The sequence below is a fragment of the Ambystoma mexicanum genome, chromosome 9 (assembly GCF_040938575.1).
Source record: "Ambystoma mexicanum isolate Mex_15411 chromosome 9, UKY_AmexF1_1, whole genome shotgun sequence".
Lineage (NCBI taxonomy): Eukaryota > Metazoa > Chordata > Amphibia > Caudata > Ambystomatidae > Ambystoma > Ambystoma mexicanum.
The window spans coordinates 743993315-744020645 of NC_090931.1; the positions used below are offsets into that span (position 1 = coordinate 743993315).

The 27331-nt window shown below is 47.6% G+C and overlaps 1 protein-coding gene across 3 annotated transcripts in view; it reads right to left on the reverse strand.

Annotated features, from left to right (window-relative positions):
• Positions 1-27331, reverse strand: part of HIBCH (3-hydroxyisobutyryl-CoA hydrolase) — a 1493921-nt gene that overhangs the window by 1255861 nt on the left and 210729 nt on the right. For all 3 annotated transcript variants that reach the window (XM_069615663.1, XM_069615664.1, XM_069615665.1), the window contains one exon: positions 21714-21854. In XM_069615663.1, coding sequence (XP_069471764.1) covers positions 21714-21854 — 141 coding nt within the window. The remainder of the gene's footprint in view (positions 1-21713; positions 21855-27331) is intronic.

Consider the following 27331-nt stretch of genomic DNA (forward strand, 5'->3'; position numbering starts at 1 on the left):
GAGATCAGGGAGAGCTTCACTCTCTTCTTCCTCTTCTGTTGAAGCTAGAAGCAAGGCTCCTACTTCAGGCCTGGAGACATACGCCTTTAGTAGGTTGGTGTGGAAGACTCTGGGAGCCTCCTTGGGACTGCCCAAGTCCACCAGATAGTTCACCTCTCCAAGTTTACCCACAACCTTGAAGGGTCCCATCCATTTATCTTGCAAGGCCCTCTGCCTTGTTGGGATCATAACTAGAACTAGCTGGTCTTGAGTGAACTCAACCATGTTAGCCTTCTGATCATGCCAATGCTTGACCAAAGCTTGCCCAGCTTTCAGGTTATCACTAGCTTCTGCCATCATGTGTGACATTCTCCTCCGGAGACCTATCACATAGTCAGTCACTCTGACTAGCTTGGGGGAAGGAGCACTCTCCAACCCCTCCTTAATCAGCGCCAATGGACCACTGACTGGATGGCCATAAAGAAGTTCAAAGGGGGAATAGCCTACTCCCTCCTGAGGGACTTCTCTATAAGCAAAGAGAAGGCATGGCAGTAGAAGGTCCCACTTTCTTTTAAGGGGATCTTCCAAAGTACCTATCATGCTCTTCATGGTTCTGTTGAACCTTTCTACCGTTTGTCTGAGGGTGGTATGCGGTTGAGAACTTGTAAGTAACTCCACAGGTTTTCCACATGGCTTTCATGTAGTAGGACATAAAATTTGACCCCCTGTCAGAGATTACTTCCTTAGGAAACCCACCCTGGTAAAAATACCAAGGAGGGCCTTAGCCACAGCCTGAGCTGTAACAGTCCATATAGGAATTGCCTCAGGGTATCTAGTAGCATGGTTTACTACAACAAGGATAAACCTGTTGCCTTAGGAGGTTGGAGGATCAAGGGGACCAACAATGTCAATCCCTACCCTCTCAAATGGGACTCCCACTACTGGGAGAGGCACTAAAGGTGCAACATTCTTGGAGCCAACCTTAGCAGAGGTTTGGCAGGTGTGGCACCTCTTGCAAAACCTATCTACCTCAGCCCCCATCTTTGGCCAATAAAAGTAGAGTGAGATCCTTTCCTTGCTCTTCTTGAAACTCAAGTGACCAGCCAAAGGAATCTCGGGGCCAGTTGCAAGAACTGTTGTTTGTTTTCTTGAGGTACTACAAGCCGCTTCTAGTCTCCGGGTGCAGACTCAGTCGGTTCACTGTAGAAGAGGCCATCTTCCTAGTGCAACCTATACTTCCCAGGCTCTTGCCCATCAGCCTGAGAAGCTGCCTGTTGGCGAAGACCTTCCAGAGTTGGACATTCTCTCTGCCCCTTACTGAAGTCTGCCCTGTTGGGTCCACCTTCTACCAGTAAAGACTGCAGCTCAGGATGGTCAACATGATCCAGATCTCCAATGAGTTCTTGGCCTTCCACTAGCTCCTCTTCAGAGTCTAGCTCAACCACACAGGGTTGTACCTCCCTCTCAGCCTGAGCTGGAGGTGGAGTTACAGGTGTAACTTTGGACAACCTAGGGGAAGTCCTTGTTGGAAGCACTGGAGCGCTTGCTGCTGGCTGTTTCCTAGAAGTCTTGGGTTTCCCCTTTGCTTCTTGTTGTTCAGAGATAGCAAGTTGTATCTCCAGTGGAGTAGGAGTGATATCCTTCTTCATCATCTCCTTGGGAGTACCTCTCATGGTTCTCTCCCTTGCAGGTCTGGTGAGCTCCTGTAACCTTTTACTAGGAGGTCTGGGGGTATGTGACACTACTCCAAGAGTCTTCAGGTCATTTCCCAACAGAACCCTTCCTGGTACCTCACTTTGTATGCTGACAGGTATCTTCACAGTCATGTCATTACACTGGATGAGAACTGGTAATTGGGGAAGCACCTGCACAGCCCCTCCAGCTAACCTGGTAAGGCGTTTGGGTGCCTTAGCAACATCCTCTGCCTGAAAAAATGATTTATCCACCACAGTTATGCTGGCCCCAGTGTCCCTAATGGCAGGAGTCTCCTGACCATTCACCTGGACACTGTCCTTATAATACTCTTTAGTATTATCCGGGATAGAATTATATACATCTAAATTCTATTGTTCCCACAAACCCAGAGACACTAAAGAAACACTAGCTGAGACTCCAATGGGTTCATCAGCTAGTAACAGAAAGTTTCCACTGGCCATCTATACTTCCTCCTCTGGAGTGAAGGCTAAGGAGACAGTGTGGACCCCTGAAGGTTTACCCTTACATCTGGGATCCCCTTTCACATGGTCAGGCGAGCTGCAAACATAGCATTTACCAAATTCTTTCTGGAATGGTGGCTTGCTCTGACCTCCTTCTGGTTTGGCACCAGAAGGTACACTAGCCTGATTCGGTTTTCCTTGTGGCTTACCCTTATTGTTTTGTTTGGGGCCCTCTTTGGGATTGGAATTATTAGAATTCTCTTTGGAGTCCTTTTTAGGCTGTTTCCCCTCATCCTTTTTCTGAGTTACCCCAGAGTCCTTGTGAATAGCCCTGTTGGCAACCCACAAGTCAGCAGCCTTATCTAGTTTTCTGGAATCTAATTCCTTTGAATCAGCCAAGTGCTGTCTGAGCCCAGGAGAGCAGGCATCATAAATTGACTCCAACATCACATGATTCTTCATTCCCTCATAAGTGTTTACCTTGTAACCCTTAATCCATCCCTCTAAGTTCTTCAAACTTTCACTCACCCAGGTAGCCCAAGGGGTGCCACCATGCTTTTTGAGGGTCCTAAACCTCTTAAGGTACTGGGAAGGGGTCTTCCCAAATCTAGCTATCAAAGCTAGCATCACACATTCATAATCCTTCTTATCCTCCTCCCCCAACTTCATTACCACATCGGTTGCAACAGGGGGGAGCCTAGAGAACAATCAGGAAAGTAACTCATTTCCTGTGATGTTCCGGAGCCCATGATTTTACTCAAACAGACTCAACCAATCTAACACATCCAACTTAGGCTCATACATACCCACAAGCTCTTTAGGCATCCGGGGTCTTTTGGGACTGGAACTCCTAGAGGATCCGGAGAGAGAAGCATTTTCAACAGACAATTTCTTCATCTCTAGCTCATGCTTGAGCTCCATTTCCCTGAGCCTTAGTTCTTGATTCCGTTCTTGGTGTCTTTGTTCTGCTTGAGTATTAAGTCTCTTAAACTCCAATTCAAGTTTCATTTTCTCTAGTTCTAGTTATTGAGGACTAAATGTGGGACCTGGCAAAGGTCCAGTAGGTACAGCTGGCAGAGCAGGTAGAGGGCTATGGGGGACAACTCCATCATCCTCACCCTCCTCTTCTGGTTCTGACCCAAGATTATCAATACTTTGATCAATATCAATTTCATTACTGTTATCTACATTTGCTGGTGTGGTAGGTTCCTCTGAACCACCATCCAGACTTTGGCTTGCTAACAACCTTTCTATTAGCTCCATTTTCTTGCCTTTAGTCAGGAGATTATTATGCTTACAGAGAACTCTTAAACAATCAGCAGTTTTTGTAGCAAGGGACTCTTGACTATAACTTTCCATAGTTGGCAGGTTAGAAAATAAACTTATTAGTGCTAAGCTTTGTGGTTAGTTGCACTAAGGTATCTATAAGCACACTAAAATGTATACTCAATAACAATCCCACCGCTGCCACCAGTGTTAGGCAGAAACCTGTGCAGTACCCTTAGGGACCTCTGCAAAAGCCTTAGGACTACAGGTGTTGGCAGTAAACCCAATTGGTAGCAGTCTGTGCCACCCAGATTTACCTGGTAGCTGTGGCTGAGCAGCCAGACTTCTCTCAAGAAGAGTTAGACAGTATATAGAGTATACAAAATAGGTACAAGGATCCAGTAGCACAAGCAAACACTGACCAGAGCATGGGTATAAAAGTATATAATTATTTATTTAAAAACACACTTGTACAATACACTAACACTAATGTGGCAAGCAAGTTCAAACACAGTCACTATCAATATATATACATCCCTGATTACTTATTGAACAAGTCTTAGTTAAAACACCACTTATTTGCAGACAGAGGTGAGTGCTTAACCTAAGATGGCACTCCAATAAGTTAGTTAAAAAGGGAGGGAAAAGGCAGAATTAGGAAAGCACACAATACCAACACTTTTAACAGAACCACAGCAAGTCAGGAAAGGCAGAGTCTACTGTAGAGCAAGAAAGTTCATAGGCCAGGCCCACTCTTGGAGAGAGCAAGGCGGAATATGTCCAAGATCACACAGTTGAATTATACTTTAAAAAGTCTTTGCAGATAGTTCAAAAATAGTTGGATCAGTTCAGAGAAAGTTAGTTAACAGGTCCCAGGTCACCCCAGGATAGACAGTCAAGGATTTACGGGACACCTTGAACAGTCTGTTGCAAGGGAGACCAGGCGGGACACAGTACCTGAAATGGTGAGAAAGCTCCAGCGGGGGCAGTTGTTCCTGGCAGCGGGTGCAAGTCGGTGCTTCGTCCAGGGGAAGAGAAGATCTCGACGTGGAGGAAAGCTGGAGGTCGTTGCACTGCCAGGGAAGAAACCAGCCGTGGAGTTTCCCAGTTAAAAGGTACTACCCTTTTATTCGCGGTAGTGGTGAAGCGTGGCTATCCGGCCGCCGGGGTGCTTGGCACGGGCGATTCGACCACGAGACGATCCAGGAAGGCGAAAAGAGGGCGAACTGGTTATCCCCACCAGTTCAGAGCAAGAAGACTCTCCGGGATCAAGATCTTCTCTGTCGTCGGGAAGTGGTGAGGCGGTTCAGCAGGGCTCCACCGGTGGTATCGTCGTTGCAGGTCGGCTCAGCTTCTCCCTCTTCGGATTCTTTGGTCCTGTGGCGACTTCTGAAGTTCCAGTCCCCAAAGCCCTGCTTTTATGCAGAAAACCCCCATTCATCAGTCCTAGCTGTCACTCAAACATGCGGTGAGCCGGGCGGCTCACCACTGGGCCAATAACACAAGAGTGCGACTTGAGTTGCCGAGGCAACTCAGTCCAGGGTGCCTAAACCCCCCTCCCACACATCCTGTAGACCCAGACAGAGTGGCACCACTTTTGGTGGCTTCTGTGCAGAAGCCCGCCAAAAGTGGAACAAAGGACTCGACTTGGGTTGGAGTTACAGAGGCGAACACAAACGCCATTTTAAAACCGAGTCCTGGCAAAAAGACCAAACCGGCGAATAAATATTAAATAAATAACCCAGCGGGATCTTTAACATTGCACCAAAAAAGTGGTGCGTTTAAAATGAATGGGAAAATCCCATAGGAAATATTCCGGTGGAATATTTCGCGTCGTAACCACTGCCACCAGCCAGAAACTCGACGAGGGGGGACTGCACAGTGCCCCCCCTAGAAAAACAGACCCAGGGGCAATCTAATTACCCCTACCAGTACTTCCACAATATGATGGTTTGTACTGGTTCTGTTCACAATTTAAGACTAGTAAAGTCAATGGTGACTTTACATGCCCTGGGAGACAGTAGTCAGTCCCAGGGTATGGAGTCTATGTTTGGGGGTCACTATGACACCCCTGTGTTACTGCACTGAGGATGCTGTGTAACACACTTACTCCATAGGGTTTCATGTGTTTTTGGTATAAGACCCCATAGCCCATAAAACACATTACAAAGTCAAAGGATATCTCAAATCATGTCTAAGAGTGGGAGAAAAAGAGTCTCACTCTTAGCAGGAGAAAAAAAATAAACCCCAAAAATCCAGCAAAGCTGCTGGGGGACTCACTAGGTTTGGGAAATTAGCCTTAAAAGAGAATTCTCCCTAACACAAATGCTTTCCCTTTCTTGAGTAACGTTGTAATGGGTGTTACCAGTTCAGAGAAGTTCTTAATAAAACGCTGTTAATAATTGGCGAGACCTAAAAAGGCCTGAACCTCCTTTACAGATGTAGGAGCCGGCCAGTCAACCACTGCCTGTACCTTTTTCTGGTCCATCTGCACCCCAGATGGAGTCAGGAAGTACCCTAAGAACTCTACTGTGGTATGGTGAAACTCGCATTTTTCGAGTTTAGCAAACAGATTGTGTTCCCGAAGCCGCTGTAAAACTGCCCTGACGTGTTTAATGTGTTCCTGCATACTGGTGGAATATATCAATATGTCATCGATATAGACCACAGTAAAAACATCCAGGTTTTCGTGTAGCACTTCATCAAGAAAGTGCTGAAACGCTGCTGGGGCATTACATAACCCAAATGGCATCACCTGGTACTCGTACAGGCCGAATTTGGTTCTGAACGCGGTTTTCCATTCGTCTCCAGCCCATACTCGCACCAGGTAATAAGCCCCTCGAAGATCCAACTTTGTATACACAGTTGCGTTTCGCACTTGATCCAGCAAAACCGGAATCAACGGCAAGGGATATCGATTTTTTACCGTAATACGGTTGATTCCTCTGTAATCTATGCATGTTCTAAAGTCACCCGTCTTCTTCGGTACGAAGAAGAGTGGCGACGAGACAGGCGAGTTGGAATGTCGGATGAAGCTGCTTTTCAGGTTGGTATCAATATATTCTTTTAGGTGTTCTGTCTCGGCCTCAGTGAGGGCATACACGCGACTACAGGGTAGTACCGCTCCAGGTTCTAGATCTATACGGCAATCAAATGGCCGATGGGGTGGTAGCGTTTCAGCGGATTTTTTGCTGAATACATCCTTGTACTCTTGGTACTCTGACGGCAAGTTACTGAGATCTGATGTCTCTACAGTGGTGACAGTAGGCTCCTGAACTAAGGACATGGACTGGACTACTGCTGTACAGTGTGAACGACAGTGTGGAGAGGACATGGAAATTGCACCCTTGGACCAATCCACAAGGGGATTGTGTTTCGAAAACCATGGTAAACCCAAGATTACGCCAAACTGTGGCGCTGCTATAAGATCGAACCTGATTTCTTCCCTATGATTCTGTTGACAATAGAGTGTCAACATTTGAGTGCAATGAGTTATGGGGCCCAAACTCAAAACAGTTCCATCCACTGCCCTTACTGGTTCTGGTGTCCCTTTCTTACACAAGGGCACTCCTAACTTAGCAGCGTATGAAACGTCCATGAAGTTACCCGTGGCACCGGTATCTAAGAGTAGAGTCACCTTGACCTCCCGTCCCAGGAAGTACAAGAATCCTGGCATAGTGACGTGGGGGACATAATTCACAAAGCCGGAGAATGGAGTAACTTCTTTCCCTAGGCTCGGCTGTAGTACCCCTACAACCGCCGAGCCGAGGCGTTTCCCTGCGCTTTAGGTTTTGTAGGGCAGACCTTGACGAAGTGTCCTGTGGTTCCACAGTACAAACACATGCCCTCCTTATGCCGCCGTTCTTTTTCGTCCTTGGTGAGTGGACCCCGGACTGACCTGATCTGCATCGGCTCGTCCCCGCCTGACTTTTCCGGGGTACGAGTCATGTGGGTGTGGTCTAACCTGGCTATTGGACGAGAATCTCCTTGTTTCTTATCCCCCATCTTTCTGTTTGACGATGATCTAGACGTAGTGCTAGGTCTATCATTGCTGGGCAATCTCGGGATTGGGGGTCCACCTGCGCAATCAGGTCCTTTAGCTCGTCACTGAGTCCTTGATAAAAGAGTGACATTCTTTTATCTCGGGGCCACTCTGTCTCTGCCATCAGCCTATTAAATTGAGTCACATATGTGACTAACTCTTTACTACCTTGACGTAAAGTAAGTAGCTCCGTATCCCTGCACATGGCGGCAGCTCGGCGGTTAAAGATCTTACCAAACTCGGTCTGGAATTCATCCCAACTATAAAATATAGCATCATCCCTTTGCACTAAAGGATTAGCCCAAGCCGTTGCATCTCCTGTGAGATAGGAGATTACAAAGGCTGTCCTAGCCTGGATTGCACGAAATGCCGTAGGTTTAGTTAGGAAATGGAGCTGACATTGAGTCAGAAAGGTTTGATATTTCTGTGGGTCACCTGCATATCTTTCTGGAGGGGCTAACGGGACTATGGGGTAACACTTACTTGTACCGGAGTGGGTGCGGTAGCACCTCCCGGAAGGGGAGCAGTTTGGGCTGCTAAGGAGCGTACTTGGGTGGCCCGGGTAGCAGAGTCCTGTCTAGTGGCAGTGAGCTCGGCTTGTAAGTCCTGCAGGACCTTGGTTAATTCCTCCATGGCCTAGCGGGGTCGTGCCACTCAGGTACCTGTTATACTTGGGCTTGTGCTTCTGTCACGGCTCCAAAGTCCAGGTGCAGGAGTGGCGCGAACCAACTACCCCCACTACGGTCTGGGCACCTGCAAGTCAATGCTCACACAGGCCTCCAAGACCCCAGCAGGGAAAGAGGGTTAGGATCTCGTTGGTTGGATAGGTCTCGAACAGCGGGTAACCGGATTGAGGGTTAGGAAAGGGGAAGTGGACAGGCAAGGGAACATATGGGAAAAACAACAATAATATCCACACAATTCCCCCACACATTCACACAGTGCTTTACAATAGCTTTTGATACAAAAGAGGCACTTCGCTCTGTGGGTGAGTGCTGGCCTCCTGCCTGTGCACTCTCAGGTCCGGAACTCGGAGCAGTTCAAATGCTGCAAGAGAGTTTTAGTAGTAGCGACCTGTGTTACTTCACATAGGCACAATACAAACCATAAAACACACAACAGTGAGGCATGCCACCCCTGGGTTTAGTTAGTGCAAGCACATGCACATTTAGGGTTAATCCGCTCACAGAGCTTAACAGCGTCCAAGAACTATCAGAGAACTATCGGACAAGAGCTTAGCGCCTGATTACGTTAAAGGATTCAGAATGTGTGGCCCAAGTTTTGCCGCACGTGGCTGAAAGTAAGTTGGGTAAATAAACGCTGTGCGCGTTAGTCTTAATGCTGCATGCGAACCCAAATCGCGTTGCTTAAATACAATAGAACGCGGTTAGAGACTTAGCTTTGCCCTCAGCAGGGGACGTGATGTGGCTGCACGTGCCCCGTAGAGGATTGGGACCCCTAATGCTTTCCTTTCGCTTCCGTGCTCTCCCCCTGTAGCTGCGCGTCCAATTCCCCTGCGCGCTCGTTCGCCGGGAGTTTGCTGCACTTATCTGCTATGGGCGAGGGGCCGGATTGCTGGCTCCTTGGGGCGTGGCCCCTCGCGTGATCCCCGTCGGCAGGAGCTTCGGAGGATGCGTCCGTTTCGGTCGGGAGTTTAAGCACAAGCCCTGGGCCTTTGTCCTTCGCGCATGCGCAAGCCCCTCCCAGCCTGGGAGTGAAAATGTAGTTCCCGGCCTGGAGGCTGCTGGGAATCGTGGTCCGTAGGCTTTTCTGCCTGCAAAAAGGACAGAGAAGCCTCCTATAAGGATGGAGGCTGTTCCTTTGGGTTTGTCTTGTTTTGGGTTCTTTTCTCCTGCGCATGGGGCTCCTCACTGAGCCCTGATTCCCCCTTATAACACCTTGCATCCTGACACCCCCGATCAGTGATGATTACATTCGGGAGACCAAAGAATCGATAAACCTGTTGTAGAAATAGGTCTGCCAAAACCGGAGCAGATGGAAGTCCTTTACAAGGTACAAATAGTGCCATTTTAGAGCAAGAGTCTACAACTACCCAAATCCTATTGTAACCAGATACTTCAGGCAGTTCAACTATGAAATCCATAGACAAGATTTCCCACGGTTGGGTAGGCACAGGTAGTGGATGTAACAGACCAATGGGTTTGGAGAGTGCGTTCTTACATTGAGCACATGCTGCACAGGACTTAATGTATTCCGCCACATCCTCTTTCATGGAGGGCCACCAACACCATCATTGTAACAGCTCCAATGTTTTACGTACCCCAGGATGGGCAGCAAACCTGGAATCATGACACCACTTCAGCGCCGTTCTACGATCACCCACAGTAGGTAGGTAGATAAGCCCCAGATGGTAAGGCAATTAATTGAAGATCGTTAAACCAAGGTCATGCACCGAAGTAGGGTTGGACCGCACCCACTGAGTCAAAGAAGAGCATAGAGGACTTTGCATTACGCAGGCACAAACTACCTGTTGTGGTACCAGAAGCTTGTCTCCTTCATGAGCACGTGAAGGAGCGCCTTGTATGCGTGATAGAGCGTCTGCCTTAGAATGTTTAGAACCAGGTCTGTAAGTGATCTGGAAATGGTACATAGAAAAGAACTCATGCCATCTAGCGTGTCGGGCTGTAGTACACTTCACAGACTGTAACGCCAAAAGATTTCGATGGTCTATGATAACCTGAACGGGAACCGAAGTACCAAGGAGATGGTGTTGCCATACTAAAAATGTATCGTGAACTGCCAATAATTTCTTTTCCGTTATGGTATAGTTTGCTTCATATGAGGTCAGTTTCCTGGAATGGAAAGCCAGTGGATGCAGGGCGTCTGTGTCGGGACATTCTTTTGACAATATTGCACCAACGGCCACATCCGATGCGTCTGCTTCTACAACATAAGGTAAGGCAGGATTGGGATGCAACAACACAGGTGCAGTGGTAAATGCAGATTTCAGAAGGTCAAAAGCCTCCTGGGCTTTTTGATTCCAGGGAAAAACGGTCTTGGAGCTTGTGAGGGCTGTCAATGAAGCTGACATGGAGGAGAAAGACTTGATAATGCGCCTATAGAAATTTGAAAATCCAAGAAAAGACTGAAGCTGCTTTAAATTAGACGGTACCAGCCAATCTAGGATCGCCTGAACTTTAACATTGCTCATTTGTATACCACGATCAGTGATGTCATAACCGAAGAACTCTACTGCAGTGGCATGGAATATGCATTTGTCTAACTTGGCATAGAGGTGGTTGTCTCGAAGACGTTGCAAAACAGAAGAGACATGCAGAACATGGGACTCATAGGTTGGCGAATAGATGAGAATATCGTCTAGATACACTACCCATATCCAACATATCCAGGAATACATCGTTTATGAAATGTTGAAAAGTAGCCGGAGCGTTGCATAGCCCAAAGGGCCTAATACAATATTCAAAAAGACCATATTTGGTCTTGAATGCTATCTTCCATTCATCACCGAGACGCATCTGGACCAGGTTGTAAGCACCTCTCAAATCCAACTTGGTAAAGATCTTAAGGGGAACCCAATTGATCAAGGAGAACTAAAATCAAAGGAATTGGATATTGATTACGAATGGTGATCGCGTTCAATTCACCATAGTCAATACATGGATGCAAATCCCGCTCTTTCTTGGGGACAAAAAACATGGAAGAAGCGGCGGGCGATCGTGATGGACGGATAAACCCAGTACTTGGGGATTTCTCGATGTACTGTTTAAGAATAACATCCTCCTTCTGCGTCAATGAGTAGACCCCGCCATTCGGTATTTTTGCCCCACGTACGATGTCGATGGGGCAATCATATGGTATATGGAGAGGAAGTACATCAGCCCCCTTTGGATCAAAAACATCCTTGTATTTAGCATACTCCTGAGGCAAAGATATTGAGGCAAGCGCTCCATCAGTAGAAGCTATACCCAATACGGATCGACAGGGACTCAAAGGCTCAGTAGCAGAGGCAAGACAGTTGTCCTTACAATACGTTGAATTGAAATAGAGTTCCATAGTGACCCAGTCAATGACAGGATTATGCATTTTTAGCCAGGGTAATCCTAGTATCATTCTGAATTGAGGTGCCGTTATTACGTCAAAACAAACAGTCTCCCTGTGTCCTGAGTCGGAAGTCATTATCAAGGGTACTGTTTGTTTAGTAACCAACCCTGAAATCAGGGTGCTACCATCAACAGCATTGACCACTTCAGGACGCTCTTTAGGAATAAGAGAGATTTTATTTTCCTGGGCAAAGGCAAGATCAATGTAATTTCCTGTAGCCCCTGAATCCAATACGGGTTACCCGTACCACAAAGGATTTGTTGGAGACTTAAAGGAAGTATGAATCATGACGGGAGAAATGGTGGAGTCCGGATGCAAAAAACTTGGTAGGTGGACTCCATCCGCTACCGAGTTATCGCGTTTCCCGACTTCTTGGGCTTCTTGGGGCAAAGCTTGAGAAAATGTTCTGCTGAGCCACAATAGAAACAAAGATTGTCCAGTCGCCACTCTCTCTTTCACTAGGTGTCAAAGGACCCCTGCACCGATTTGCATCGGTTCGGGTTGATTAGCAGTTGAAGAAGAAGGAGTAACAAGAACAGGAAGTGTAGGCCTTTTTTTCTCCCTTTCTCTCTGCTCTTCGAGCATCGATCTGTAGGACAAGATCTAGTAGTTAATGAAAAGCCTTTGGGACAACCGGAACCATTGCAAGAGTGTCTTTGAGGCTGTCCGAAAGACCTTTATAGAACAACAAGGCTTTTTCATCTTCGGGCCATTCTGTTTCGGCGACAAGCTGGTTGAATCTGGCAACATAGGCCAAAAGAGGGATATCGCCCTGTTGCGAAGCCAAGAGTTCTAATTCAGTGGCCTGAGTCTTGTATCGAGTATCGAATACTCGACCCATCGCCTCCAAGAGGGCATCACAATCAAACAAAAGTGGACTACCCGCCTCCAGCAAAGGATTGGCCCAAGCTGCCGCTGTACCTGCCAAGAGGGAAAGAACAAAAGCAGCTTTGGTAGCAGAATCAGGAAAGGCTTTTTGGACAACACAGAAAATGCAGACGGCACTGATTCAAGAAGGTGCGATATACTCTAGGATCCCCATGGAACCGTTCAGGGGGTGCCAAAGGAGGAGGTGTTGCCATGAGTACCGGAGCGGTGGCCTTCGGTGGAGACGGAGCCTGACCTGAACCAGATGCAACTGCCTGACTGGAAATAGACTCAAGCACGGTGACTCTAGCATGTAGTTTATCAATCCTAGCCTGCGTAGTAGCATGAGCTGTTTGCATGTCAGCACGCAGCTCTGCCACAAGCTGCATTAATGCTGCCAAGGTCTCGTTGGCGTCTATTTAAAAGGCTTCCGATTATGTCAGAATCCAAGGTAGAACTCAACTTGTACCCGTAGTGTAGCAGTTGAGTTATTTTTACCAATGTAACCCTCTGAACACACAAGGTAAATTACAGAGGGATCAATTAGTCAAAAGATGGGAACACCGCACGAAGACCAGGCACTGCAGAAGGGGAAAAAACAGAAAGGATCACTTGAAAAGACCAGGCAATAAGTCAGGACAACAATGGTGGAACAAGAAGGTAACACTAACCAGGAAATGTTTCCTTATACCAGATAGATCTTTTTTTGCTTGATGATTGAACCGAGATGTGATCTATAATACATAAGAAACCACATGAGCCAAAAATAAAGAGGAATCAGGAAAGAATGGAACAACCGTGGCCAATACTTACCAATTCTTGGGTTGGAGAAATGTCTAGCTCACCAGACACCCAGTGCACCCTAACCCTAACCCGACGGCACAAGGACGCCTGGACGGAGGATGGCAGTCTCTAGTCCACAACTATCCCACCGGCACGAGGACGCCTAACGACCTCAGAGCTGTTTGATGACAGTCTCAAGTTCGGGGCTCTTGGATAGTACACTGGGTGTAGAAACTTCCCAACAAAGATTTCAGTGGATTTCAAAATCCAATCTCCGAAGAATAAGCAGGAAGGCAAAATGTTCCCAGAAGAAAGCTTTGTTCGGTACACAGGTAAGGAGTCCATGCGGAACCGGCAGGCAAGAGAAGTCCGGAGAGCAAGCTGGTTCGGTACACAGGTAAGCAGTCCGCGTGGAATCGGCAGGCAAGAGAAGTCCGGGGGAGCAAGCTGGTGTGATACACAGGTAAGCAGTCTGCGTGGAATCGACAGGCAAGAGAAGTCCGGTGAGCAAGCTGGTTCGATGCACAGGTAAGCAGTCCGACTTGAATTCAATAGACAAAGAATACACAGAGGACAGTCCGGGTTAGGGCAAGACAAGGGTACGAGATCGAAACAGGTTTTCAAGAAAGCAGGACAAAATAACATGGAGCCGTGATTCATTCAAAATCAGAAGTGCTGATTCGAAGAACCCGGAAGTTTAAATATGTTGCCATGGAACCCACATCCCTTCATTAGCATTACGCTACGTATGGAGAGCGTAATAGCCGCCATAGTCGCCACGGCAACTGATGTCCGCTATTCCTAAGGAAAAGCTTATGGCGAGGACTTAAATAAACAGCAGGTGAACGCCGATATAATGTAGTTTTGTTCTTTGTGCCGTTTCTAGTCGTTTTCACTAATGATGGAACAGGTAACATCGACGGGATCCCGACACTGGGTCCATGAGAAGAGCTGGGAACTGAAAGAGGGAAACCTAAGGAGGATCTGGGACCAATGTGCCCTTTATTTATTTTTCACTAAGTGCAGAAATGTTTAGCTTTCGTGCCCACGTTATTTTCCATGTGCGCAACTGAATAACGGGGTGAGCCATTTTGCGAGCATGCATACTTGGCAGATACCATCTCTGAGGAGTTTGGAAGGGAATTTATGAATCTTTATTTTATCTTTACAAAGATATGCCGTAGTACCTACCAAAAGTACTCCTGTGCAGTAAAAAAATGTGTATGCACAAATAAATCTTTGTATGCTCATGATTAACAATAGGTTTAGTTGTGGCTTTATTTGTCGACACTGATCAGAGACAATCCAGAAAGTATTTAGTGACAGTTAAAAAAAAAAAAAACACTCCCCATTTACTACAAAAAACAAAATATCGCTTATCACTGATGTGGCTGTCAAAAAAATTCAGGCACGATACAATTTTTTGCAAATGTAATAATGGCAACTAAAAGGAATGTGTCAGAAACATGTCGATAGGAGTTCATGTGCCACTTTAATAAAGTAATTCAAGGGCCAGGAGAACATGCCTCTCATTTTGTGCAAGGACGATCAATGCATCAGCATAACTGCACCACAGAATATGATTATCAGAATTCCTGGGCCTCTGCTTACTAGCCACATTATGTTGTCCTGCGAGTTGTGGCAACATTTACTCAAAAGAACAAGTTACTTTCTTACCTGGTAACGTTCTTTCGATGGGATGGTCCGACGACGTATTCCATATCTATGACATGTAATCACCACAGCTGTGCTGCTTCGGAAACTTTTTTCGGCGTCTGCGTCCTGCGTCGATGACGTTGATGCGCCGTCGTCGAGGACCTCCTCTGACGTCCGACGTCATCCGATGTGATAAGTAGGACGCACGACGCCCGTAGCCTCAGTTGTAGTTTTTTCCCCCAGAACGTGTGACATTAGTCAACTGCCAGTCAGACACAAAGCCTTGCGGAACGTAAGATGCAATCGCAAAAGAAATTCTGCAGCGGGGAAGGCAGGGCAGGAGCGATATGGAATACGTCGTCGGACCATCCCATCGAAAGAACGTTACCAGGTAAGAAAGTAACTTGTTCTTCGAGGGGATTGGGTCCTCCGACGTATTCCATATCTATGACAGACTCCCAAAGCAGTACCAGAGCAAGGAGGAGGGAAAGAATTTAGAATCAAAATTTAGAATAGCCAATCAAATAGCAGAGCAAAGGACCGCCTTGCCAAAGGCCAGATCCTGTCCTCGGATGGAATCGTGGGAATAGTGACGTACAAATGTATGTACTGAAGCCCAGGTGGCTGCATCGCAGATGTTGCGAATAGGAACACCCCTCTGCAGGGCAGTAGTTGCAGCCATACCCCTCGTAGAATGGGCCCGCAAGCCAGCCGGTGGGTCCTTACCCGCCAAGCGGTAACACTCCGAGATGGCCAAAATAATCCAGCGAGACAAAGTCTGTTTCGTCACAGCTTGCCCCAAACGCTTTCCAGCGTAACCAATAAAGAGTTGATCGTCCACTCTGACCCGGGACATGCATGAAACATAAAAGCTTAAAGCTCTCCTAGGATCAAGCCTATGGAGCCTCTCCTCTTCCTTACCAGGATGCGGAGGAGGATAGAATGCCGGAAGAACAACCTTCTGGGCCAAATGAAATTCCGTCACTACCTTCGGAAGAAAAGAAGGACGAACTCCAAGGACAACCCTGTCCTTGTGAAACACAGTGAAGGGTGGCTTAACTGAAAGTGCCTGTAACTCACTCACTCTGCGAGCGGAAGTGACCGCAACTAAAAACACAGTTTTCAGAGTTAACAGCCTCAAAGGGCAAGAATGCAAAGGCTCAAACGGAGCACCCATAAGAAACTTAAGAACAAGGTTCAAATCCCAACCGGGCACCAGGAAAGGTGACGGAGGGAACACATTAGTGAGCCCTTTCAGAAACTGTGAAATTAAAGGGATTTTAAAGTAAGAACACTCTTCAGACGAGCGCTTAAAGATGGACAGCGCCGCCAGGTAACCTTTAATGGTACCCACTTGCAAGCCCCTGTGGGCCAAAGAAAGTAAAAAGGACAGAACCATGGGGATGTCACATGCGAAAGCATCCACATTCTGAACTCTGCACCAGTCGCAGAACTTACGCCAACGGCAACGGTACAGAGACTTTGTTGCTGGCCTTCGGGCCGAAAGCAACACCTCCATCACGTCTTCAGGGAGGTCCCAATCCTTATACCTCAACCTTTCAGAAGCCAAGCGTGAAGGTTGAGGGATCTGACCTCTGGATGGAGAACCTGACCCCCCTCCCGTGAGAGCAGATAGTCTCGGTAGGGAAGACGACGTGGAAGGCAGATGGACAAGTCGAGAAGGTCCGGGTACCACGTCCTCCGAGCCCACGCCGGGGCAATGAGGATCATCCGGGAACCGAACTTCCGTAACCTCCGCAGCACTTGCGGGATGACGGGGACTGGAGGAAACGCGTACAGCAGCGGGAATGACCACTCCACCACGAACGCGTCTCCTAAGGCTCCTTTTGGATGAAATTCCCGCGAGCAAAACCTTTCGCACTTCCGGTTGACACTGGAGGTGAAGAGATCCACTTGAGGGGTCCCCCAAAGGGCGAAGATCTCCAGGAGAATCTCCTGAGCCAACTCCCACTCGTGAGAGATTGCGCTCTGCCTGCTCAGAGCGTCCGCCGTCACGTTTTCGTCTCCGGCCAGATGAACTGCCGAGATCAAAACTTCCTGCTGGATGGCCCAGAACTCGAGCTGCATCGCCTCCCTGCACAGAGGAAGTGACCCTGCCCCCCCCTTTTTGTTGAGGTAGTGCATGGCCACTGTGTTGTCCGTCAGGATCAGGACACTCTTTCCTCGCACAGTCGGCAGAAAAGCCTTCAGGGCAAGCCTGACGGGCCTCAGCTCCAACAGATTGATATGGAGTCTGGACTCCGACGGAGACCAACGACCGCTGACTGTCAGCCCGTTGGCATGAGCTCCCCATCCCGTGAGGGATGCATCCATCACGATCGTCACCTCCGGCCAGGGAAGCCAAAATGGAGCCCCCTTCATCAAGTTGCCTTCGACGGCCCACCACAGAAGGTCCTGGGCGACCGAGGGCGGCACCTGAACCGGGTCCGACATCCTGCCGGAGGACTGCGACCATTGCGTCTTGAGTGCCCACTGCAAAGATCTCATCCGCAGGCGAGCCTCTGGCACCAGAAGAATGCAGGATGCCATGAGGCCGAGCAACCTCAAGAACTCGAACGCTGGGAGCGTCTGGGCATGCTGAAACTTGTGCACCATCTGCTGAATGTGAAGAGCCCTCACCTGGGGAGGAAAACACTGCCCCAGGGAAGTGTCGAGCACTGCTCCGATGTACTGGAGCCGCTGTGTTGGCGTCAAATGGGACTTCTTTAAATTGAGGGAGAAGCCCAGCCTGTGAAGGGAGTGGCAGGTGACGGACAGATGATCCAGGACTTGCTCGGGAGAGCTCCCCCTGATCAACCAATCGTCCACGTAGGGATGACGTGAATCCCCCCTTGCCTGAGATGCATAGCCACCACCACCATTAGCTTGGTGAAGACCCTCGGGCGGAGGTCAATTCGAATGGCAGGACACGAAACTGAAAGTATGAGCTGCTAGCCGCAAACCTCAGGTACGTTCTGTGCTTGGGATGAATCGGCACATTAAAGTAAGCATTCTGTAGGTCCAGAGACACTAACCAATCCTGAAGTCAAAGGGCCTGGAGGACTTGAGAAAGAGTGACCATCTTGAACTTGTCCTTTCTGAGAAGTTTGTTCAACCAATGCAAGTCCCAGATGGGATTAAAACCCCCATCTTTCTTTGGAATCAAAAAATATGGGGAATACCATCACTTGTTCCTTCCCGCTACACGCACCAGTTCTATAGCACCTTTCTCCAGCAGGGTGAAGATCTCCTGCACAAGGAGCGGATCCGGAAGCTTCAAAGAGACATTCCCAGGTGGATTGTCGTGAGGATGCTTGAGGAAGGAAGACAGTATCCGTGGGCTATTGTATCCAGAACCCACGCATCCGAAGTAATAGCTCGCCATTCTTCGAGATGCTGAGACAGTCTGCCCCCAACTGGCGAAAAATGGAACATGGCCTCATAGTTTTTTTGGAGTCTGCGGCAGCACCTGAAGGCAAAGAGGCAGCTGGCTGAGCGGCTATGGCACCCCTATTTCCCCGACCACCACTGGTACATTTACGCTGACCCTTTGACTGGCGGCTCCTCTCGTCCTACCAAAAGAGGAGTGGAAACTAAAGGAACCTCCCCTCCAGTGCTGTCCCCTAGGACGAAAAGGCAGAGGTTGACGCACAGCTGCGCTCAAAGATTTAGCAGCAGCTTTTGAGGCCTGCAACCTCACAAGATTCTCGTCAGCCTTGCTGCCAAACAAATGCGTGCCATAAAAGGGTATGTTCAAAAGACGGGCTTGCACATCCGGAGCAAAACCCGACTTCTTCAACCACGCAAATCTGTGTATAACGGTGCTTGCAGCCATGGACCGGCTAACACTGATGCCGTGTCCAATCACTACTAAAGGGATTCATACATGGCATCCTTGCCATCTTGTACGAGAGCAAGGAACCCATCCCTTTCTTCCCCCTCGGGAATATGCTCAGCCGCTAGAGAAACACAATTCCACAGAGTGTGTGAAAATCTTGCTAAGGCACAAGTGGAGTTGGCCGACTTCAGCGCCATACTCCCTACAGTAAACACCTTGCGTGCCCAACCATCGAAGCGTTTTTCATCCCTATCATGAGTGATGGTAGGGTACACCGCCTGCCTTGAGGCGGCCATAGCCGTCTGAACCACCAAACTCTCGGGAGTGGGGTGAGAGGAAAGGTAGCTGGGGTCGCTACAGGAAGGCCAGTGCTTTTTAGTTTGTTAACCGTCGGAAGAGATTCCGGTGACTGCCAGGCAGCCGCCACCGTTTTCTGCAACGTCAAATTAAAAGGTAACACTGGGTAAGAGGAGGGACCTTGAACCAAAATATCAGTTAAATTATCCTGAACAAAAGCTTCCGGAGGACTAGACCAACCAAGATACTCAGTGACCCTAGCCATAAGTCTCCTATAGGATGACTCGGTATGAGCTCCAGGCTCAGGTCTGCCAAACTCCACTTCCGGAGAAGTGTCCAAGCCACTGGCATCAGGAAGAGATTGACGTAACTCTTCCAACTGACTGTCCCCGGACCAGACAGGAGCCACATAAGGCACAACAGGGTCAAATTCCAAATCTGACCTCTCCTCGTCCTCATACATATCATCCAGTGGGAGAAAAACTCCTGCCTCGGGACAGAAGAAGGTCTGGAATCCTTAACAGGCCTCACAGACTTGGAAGTAGCCTTCCTTGGAGGATCCACAATACCAGGGACCTCAATCAGCGAATTCCGGCCAAAAGGCCCGAAGGTGTTGAGAGCGCCGACGACTTTGGCATCAAGGGCATTGACAGCTTCAGTATAGACAAAGGCGCCGACGGCTGGTGTGAAGGCAAAGCTTCGACATCAGTATCCGAAGGACACGTCGCCGACGGAGTCGACGCCGACCTCGAGCTCTTGCCAGATTTCTGCAGTTTCGCCAGGGAAGAAGACAGAGACAGAGATCTGGAAGCAGCACGTCTCTGGCGATCAACCTGAACCTTGTCTGAATGGGACCTCGAAGGTTCCTGATGAGAATTGTGCTGAGGACCCGAGCCCGAAGGTGCACGAGCCACAGACTGAGACCGTTCCCTGCCAGCTTCTTCCGAAGGCGTGGACGGAACTGTGCCCGGGGATTGGAAAATCGCCAGCATCTGTTCCCTGAAGGCTGCCCATTCCTCTGGAGTCGAGGACTTAGTGGGACAAGCCACTTTCCTCGCTGTACCATCCCCCGAGGAGGACGGGGAAGGCGACCGGTTACGGCACCTCCGAGAATGCCGAGACGAGGAGGACGGAGGAGGATAATGGCAGGAACCACCCCGGGACTCCTTCCAATGAGGAGAGTCGCCCCTCAAATCGTCGGTGGACATCCCCTCAGCAGCTTTACGGGACTTACTGGGTTTAGAACCCCTACCTACCTGCAACTTCCCCTTATGCTCCCGCAAGGCTTTAGCAGTCAGCGACTGGCATTTGGAACAGTTGTCAGTGTCATGACTCTCACCCAGACACCACAAACACATGTGATGCAGGTCCGTAATCGACATCTTAAACTTGCAGTCCCGGGAAGTCTTAAAGCCGGACCGCGGTGTCGGAGGGGTCAAAGAAGAAGACATATTCACGAGGAATACACGAGGCGTGCTGAGTCTCTGAAGCAAACACATTTTTTGCGGAAAAAACGGAACTGAGGCTACGGGCGCTGTGCGTCCTTTTTATAACATCCGGTGACGTCGCCCTCGACGGAGGCCTTCGAGGGACATCAACCCAACGCCATTGACGCAGGACACACTCTGCTCAAAAATGTCCAAAGTAACACAGCTGTGGACATTACATGTCAAAGATGTGGAATACGTTCAAAGTGCATTATCTCTTGAAGTAAACCGATACAGGCCTGAATGTCTGTGCCTCATACAGAGCGTTGCAAACACTGATGATTTCAGGGGGAAATGGATGATTAAGGGAAACCCCTGCAAAGCCTGTGTACCCTGAAATCTTGTACCCCTTGGACACAACGCATGTTAGAATAGGACGTTCTGTTCTGATCATTTCAGCACCTCGTAATTCACTCCATTCAGTGAATGGGATCTTGTACCTTTGTGTCAGTTAATATATGTCTAGATGGCAAGAGGGTCTGGGAACATCGAAGAGCACTCCCCTTCTAGTGTGCTGAGCCTGCCCAGCAGCAATAGGATAGCATACTGCCCCCTTCAGTTGGAGGATTTTCCTGGTCCATCAGAACCTACTTGCCCTGGGCAGCCTTGGTAACCAAAAACACCCCCAACACCCCCATGCTGGCATTGGTCGCACCTACCATTAAGCTGGAGAATCCACTGGGAAATCCTTCAGAAGATGATCTAGAAAAAAAAGCAACCAATGCATCTTCAGATGAATGTGAAGGGAGGCGAGGGAGAGCTGACTGGAGAAAAAAAAAAGACACGAGTAATCCAGGGAGGTCGATTCCAGTGTTTCAATAGATGGATGATCCAAAGCGTTCATGTGAAATCTGGCCAAGGGAACCACACGGTCATGCTGCCATAAAGCCCTGTACTTGAAGGCAAATTGCATTCTTTGCCAAAAGCCTCTTTGGATGGGGTTGAAAGGATGCTGCATGGAAATCTATCTAGACCCATATTAAAACCCTCATAGGTTAGAACTGGCTAGGATGACAGAGATGAAGAAATTGGTAATAGATGCCATTTGGCACAGTGTCTTTAAAGTATGGCACTGCTATTCAATTTGAACAGAGAATAGAGGTGTAATTTGATGCAACTGTAAATATGTCATATGTCTAACACTGTTAATAGGGGGTGTTTCAAGCTGTTGGAACTCATCACAAGAAAGCACACAGATTTACAGTTTAAACAGATGGATATCGTCAAGTTGCATGAACAGTTGGAAGTGAATGGCAAACCTTTAACTGTGGGGAGATTTGTTTAATCATGGAGAGGTCCAATGCATTCAACGCCTTAGGTCTGTTCAATGTTATTACTCCAGCGCAGCCCTTTTTCTCCAGTAGAACATCTGCCTCTGATCCAGTGTTCATAGACATCCCCTATGGAAAAGTACAAATATGCGTTACTGTTCTAGGTAAAGTAAACAGGTTTGCTTTATATATATACACAAGCAGTACAGGCTGCCATTCTGGGATCAGAACCACCTTCTCATTGGAAAAGCACTCAATGGGCCCTTCTAACAAATAACACCATGCCACATATATTCTTTTATAAGTGCAAATATAAAGACATAGGCTTCTGTGTTATACTTTTCCCAGCTGCCTTGCAGTGATATGTTCTCATTAATATTAATTTACACTTCTCATTGCACATTGTCACAGATTGTGCAAAGAATACTCCCAACTCACAGAGATGGTTCTAGGGTTTACATTACTTGCTTCAGCAAGGCGCTATAGAAAATGTTGAACCCTGCTATCTATTCTCTAGCTTTTTTTGTAACTGGAGGGACAGCCCTGGTACCGGACAGGATATAGTGGGCTGAAGTTCAAAATGTATGTACACAATGGGTGGTCCTGTCCTCTGGAGTTTTGGGGTACTGCACGTGGTTTAAGGCAGTAAATTCTTTTACCTTCCTGGGTTACCCCTGTGTGGCTAAATTAATCCCTAACACGAGGGGAGAAAACAACCGTAAACATTTAGTAGGTTTTTTGTGGTAGCCTTTTTATTTCTTAAGTGGCTTTTTTTCTTATTAAAGATTTTTTAAGAACAGATCAAACATTCAATTCAAAAAGTGAACAAGCATGTGAAAACATGTATAGTGAAGTGCCAGGATTTGACATTTACATAATATGTCTAAAGGCTGGTCTAGAACTGTGATTTTAGGAACAAAAGAGGAGGTATACAATTTCCAATTTCAATCTTACATAGATCGGTATACACAGTGTGTCCCAACTTCTTGTATTTTTAGAAAAAGTCGGTAGGAGATGTGTACATTATTATTTCGTAGCAAAACAAAACATAACCTCCTAGTAGCATTGTTGTGGAGTATTATATTAGAATACAATTTCTTAGCATACAATACTTTTTTTTAAAAAGAATGACATTTTCTGTGTTGAGGAAGTACAGAAATAGTACTGGTGGCCAGCTAAGGCTGGTCCAAGACCGAGAGAGACTGGTCCGACGTCTGTTAGTAAAATAAAGAGAGTTCAGTGTGTTTCTATGTTGTGGATTTACACCAAATTGCCACTAGAAACACTGACGTTTAGATTGATAGAAAGTTTCAATCTTCATCTGAGGCCTTTGTATGTTCAGGTCTCCCTAGGGAAAAGAGAGGAAATAGAGACCACTTAGAGTGGGATACCTGAGTGTTTCTAAGAAAGTCATAGTGTAAAAGGAAAGTATAGTTAAAAAGGCACTAACTTAGTGCTGTTAAAAACACTCTCAGTGAAGGGCTGAAGGCCCTGGCAGTCTAGCAACTGACCTGTCCCCTGGAGCAGAGTGGAACCTCCTGTGGCTCCAGAGGTGGGTGGGGGTGCAGTATTCAATAAAGGAATGCTGAGGAAGTCCAGTGTAGATGCTGGTTTAAATAGGCAGCCTTGTATGGATCCGGGTGCCTGGTGGATAACCCTGCAGGAGAGGGGTAAGACAAAACAAAATGTAGGCCACCTGTTAGGGTGCTGTGGTTGCTGAAGGCTGCAGGGGCAGGGAACTAATAATAATAATAACGCCTGCAAATATAGTGACTGGCTGATCTGGGTGTGGAGGGCCCTGATCAGATAAGGGGGGGCCTGTGGGATCTCACCTGTGTAATTTGGGGCTAGAGTACAGCTCGGGCGCCGTCGCCGAAGTCGTGGTATAGTGGCTGGAGTCCACGATACAATGGGGAGAAGCTGTATCAGGAAGATATAGCTACGCATGTGCACGCGGGAAGCGTTATTGTCTCCGCGCATGCGTGGAGACTCGGGGCTCGGTGTTTACCGCTACGTGCATGCGCACAGACATGGTGACCAAGGAATAGCGTCCCTGGCAACCGATGGCGATGCAGCGCTCGTAATGAGTGGCGCGCGGTCCCCGGCCTGGGTAAGGTTACAGGGGGGGGCTGAGAAACAGTGCATGCGGGGGAGGGGAAGGCACACTGCAACATAATATAGGGTGGCCTTCTATGCTGTAAATAGGGGTGTGACTGGCCTGGTCAGAATAAAGTTGAAAAGAACCAGGGGGGCAGTGGGACACCCCCACATGGGGAAAGGTGTTTATGTACCTGGATCTGAGGGGGCCATTCTGAGAGGGCACCTCGAGATACCATAGAGGTGTGGGTGGGATGGCGTAGGGGCTGGTAATGAGACCCTGCCTCCCTAAGTTCTGGCCTAGACTATAGAGCGCAAGCCCAAAGGGGGGCTCGGGTAGTGTTTTGGTAGTCCATGGGGGCAGCCTCGTTGAGACCAGTGGTCAGGGTTTTTAGTTTGAATATCCACCATGATTCTTTGTAGTTAAGTGAGTTGGCAATGTTGGTAGTGCCTGTGACCCGGTCGATCACCCACCATTTAAAAGAATCATGTGGATGTTGTAATTCCATGAAATGGCACACTAACGGTGCTGAATGTACTTTACACCTAATCCTTGATTTATGTTCACTAATTCTTTTGTGGACTGGTCTAGATGTTTGGCCTACATATCTGAGTTTGCAGGTGCATTCTATCAGATAGATCACGTTGGTAGTCTTGCAGTTGGTGAATTGGCAGAGCTCCCATTCCTTGTCTCCTATTTGAAAAGATTTCATTTTTTTCGTCTGCTTGCAAGCCTGACATGTGCCGCATGCATGGTGGCCTCTGATCTCCCTCATATTCCATAGGGTGGATCTTGTGGGTTTTCGTTGGGTTGTTGCATGCGTTAATAGATCTTTGAGGTTTTTGTTCCTTTTCAGGGCCATCCTGGGTAGTGGTTCGTCGGGTAGGCTGAGTTGAACAATGGGCCAGTATTTCTTAATCATGTGTCTGAATTGTGAGGTATTTGCTCCAAAAGTCGAGATGCAGGCCAATGTTTTCTCTGCCCCTGGGTCATGTTGTTTTGGGGTAAGCAGTGTTTCCCTGGGCGTGTAGAGGGCCCTCTTCATAGTGTTTTTGAGCAGTTTTTTGGGATATCCCCTCATCTCCAGTTTCTGTATGAGAAGATTGGCATGGAACTTGAATTCTTCTGTGTTAGTACAATTCCTCCGGATTCTAAGGAATTGTCCGTAAGGTAAGTTTTGACGTATGTTTTTAGGGTGGTGACTATTATAATGGAGGATGGTGTTCCTGTCTGTTTCTTTTTTAAAAATTGAACACTTCAACTGGTTGTTGTCAGAACTGATTTTGAGGTCCAGAAAGTGGATACTCATATGATTGTGTACCATGGTGAATTGTATGTCCTCAGAACGGTTATTGATCCATGTAAAAAATGTAAGTAGTTTGCTGTTCTCTCCTTCCCAAATAAAGATAATATCATCTATATATCTACCCCATAAATAGATGCTGTCCTTGAATGGGTTGTGGTGTTGAAGATGAAACTTTGTTCATACTCAGCCATATATATGATAGCCATGCTGGGGGCAAATGCCGCGCCCATGGCAGTACCACAAATTTGAAGATAGAATATTTCATTGAAGCTGAAGAAGTTGTTGGTGAGTGCTAGCTCTAGAAGTTCCACGATGAAATGTATGGGTACCCTTCTTTGTGTCATGTGTAGAGTCAGGTGTCGTCTGATACATTCAATTGCTTGGTTTTGCGGGATGCTAGTATAGAGACTTTTGATGTCCATCGTGACTAGTTGGTTCCTGTTGTCATCGAAGGGTTGGTTTTCAAAGACAGTGATAGTTGTCATGGTGTCTTTCAGGTAGGATGTAGTTTGTTGGCAGAGTGGTTTAAGAAAGTGGTCTATGAATTGACAGATGGGCTCCAAAATTGATGCAGTGTGCCTTCCCCTCCCCCACATGCACTGTTTCTCAGCCCCCCCCTGTAACCTTACCCAGGCCGGGGACCGCGCGCCGCTCATTACGAGCGCTGCATCGCCATAGGTTGCCAGGGACGCTATTCCTTGGTCACCATGTCTGTGCGCATGCGCGTAGCGGCAACACCGAGCCGCGAGTCTCCACGCATGCGCGGAGACAATAACGCTTCCCGCGTGCACATGCGTAGCTATATCTTCCTGATACAGCTTCTCCCCATTGTATTGTGGACTCCAGCCACTATACCACGACTTCGGGGACGGCGCCCGAGCTGTACTCTAGCCCCAAATTACACAGGTGAGATCCCACAGGCCCCCCCTTATCTGATCAGGGCCCTCCACACCCAGATCAGCCAGTCACTATATTTGCAGGCGTTATTATTATTATTAGTTCCCTGCCCCTGCAGCCTTCAGCCACCACAGCACCCTAACAGGTGGCCTCCATTTTATTTTGTCTTACCCCTCTCCTGCAGGGTTATCCACCAGGCACCCGGATCCATACAAGGCTGCCTATTTAAACAAGCATCTACACTGGACTTCCTCAGCATTCCTTTATTGAATACTGCACCCCCACCCACCTCTGGAGCCACAGGAGGTTCCACTCTGCTCCAGGGGACAGGTCAGTTGCTAGACTGCCAGGGCCTTCAGCCCTTCACTGAGAGTGTTTTTAACAGCACTAAGTTAGTGCCTTTTTAACTATACTTTCCTTTTACACTATATGACTTTCTTAGAAACACTCAGGTATCCCACTCTAAGTGGTCTCTATTTCCTCTCTTTTCCCTAGGGAGACCTGAACATACAAAGGCCCCAGATGAAGATTGAAACTTTCTATCAATCAAAACGTCAGTGTTTCTAGTGGCAATTTGGTGTAAAACCACAACACAGAAACACACTGAACTCTCTTTATTTTACTAACAGACGTCGGACCAGTCTCTCTCGGTCTTGGACCAGCCTTAGCTGGCCACCAGTACTATTTCTGTACTTCCTCAACACAGAAAATGTCATTCTTTTTTTAAAAAAAGTATTGTATGCTAAGAAATTGTATTCTAATATAATACTCCACAACAATGCTACTAGGAGGTTATGTTTTGTTTTGCTACGAAATAATAATGTACACATCTCCTACCGACTTTTTCTAAAAATACAAGAAGTTGGGACACACTGTGTATACCGATCTATGTAAGATTGAAATTGGAAATTGTATACCTCCTCTTTTGTTCCTAAAATCACAGTTCTAGACCAGCCTTTAGACATATTATGTAAATGTCAAATCCTGGCACTTCACTATACATGTTTTCACATGCTTGTTCACTTTTTGAATTGAATGTTTGATCTGTTCTTAAAGAATCTTTAATAAGAAAAAAAGCCACTTAAGAAATAAAAAGGCTACCACAAAAAACCTACTAAATGTTTACGGTTGTTTTCTCCCCTCGTGTTAGGGATTAATTTAGCCACACAGGGGTAACCCAGGAAGGTAAAAGAATTTACTACCTTAAACCACGTGCAGTACCCCAAAACTCCAGAGGACAGGACCATCCATTGTGTACATCTATTCTCTAGCTGGCTGTTCGTGAGAGCTTAAAGACAATCGCCT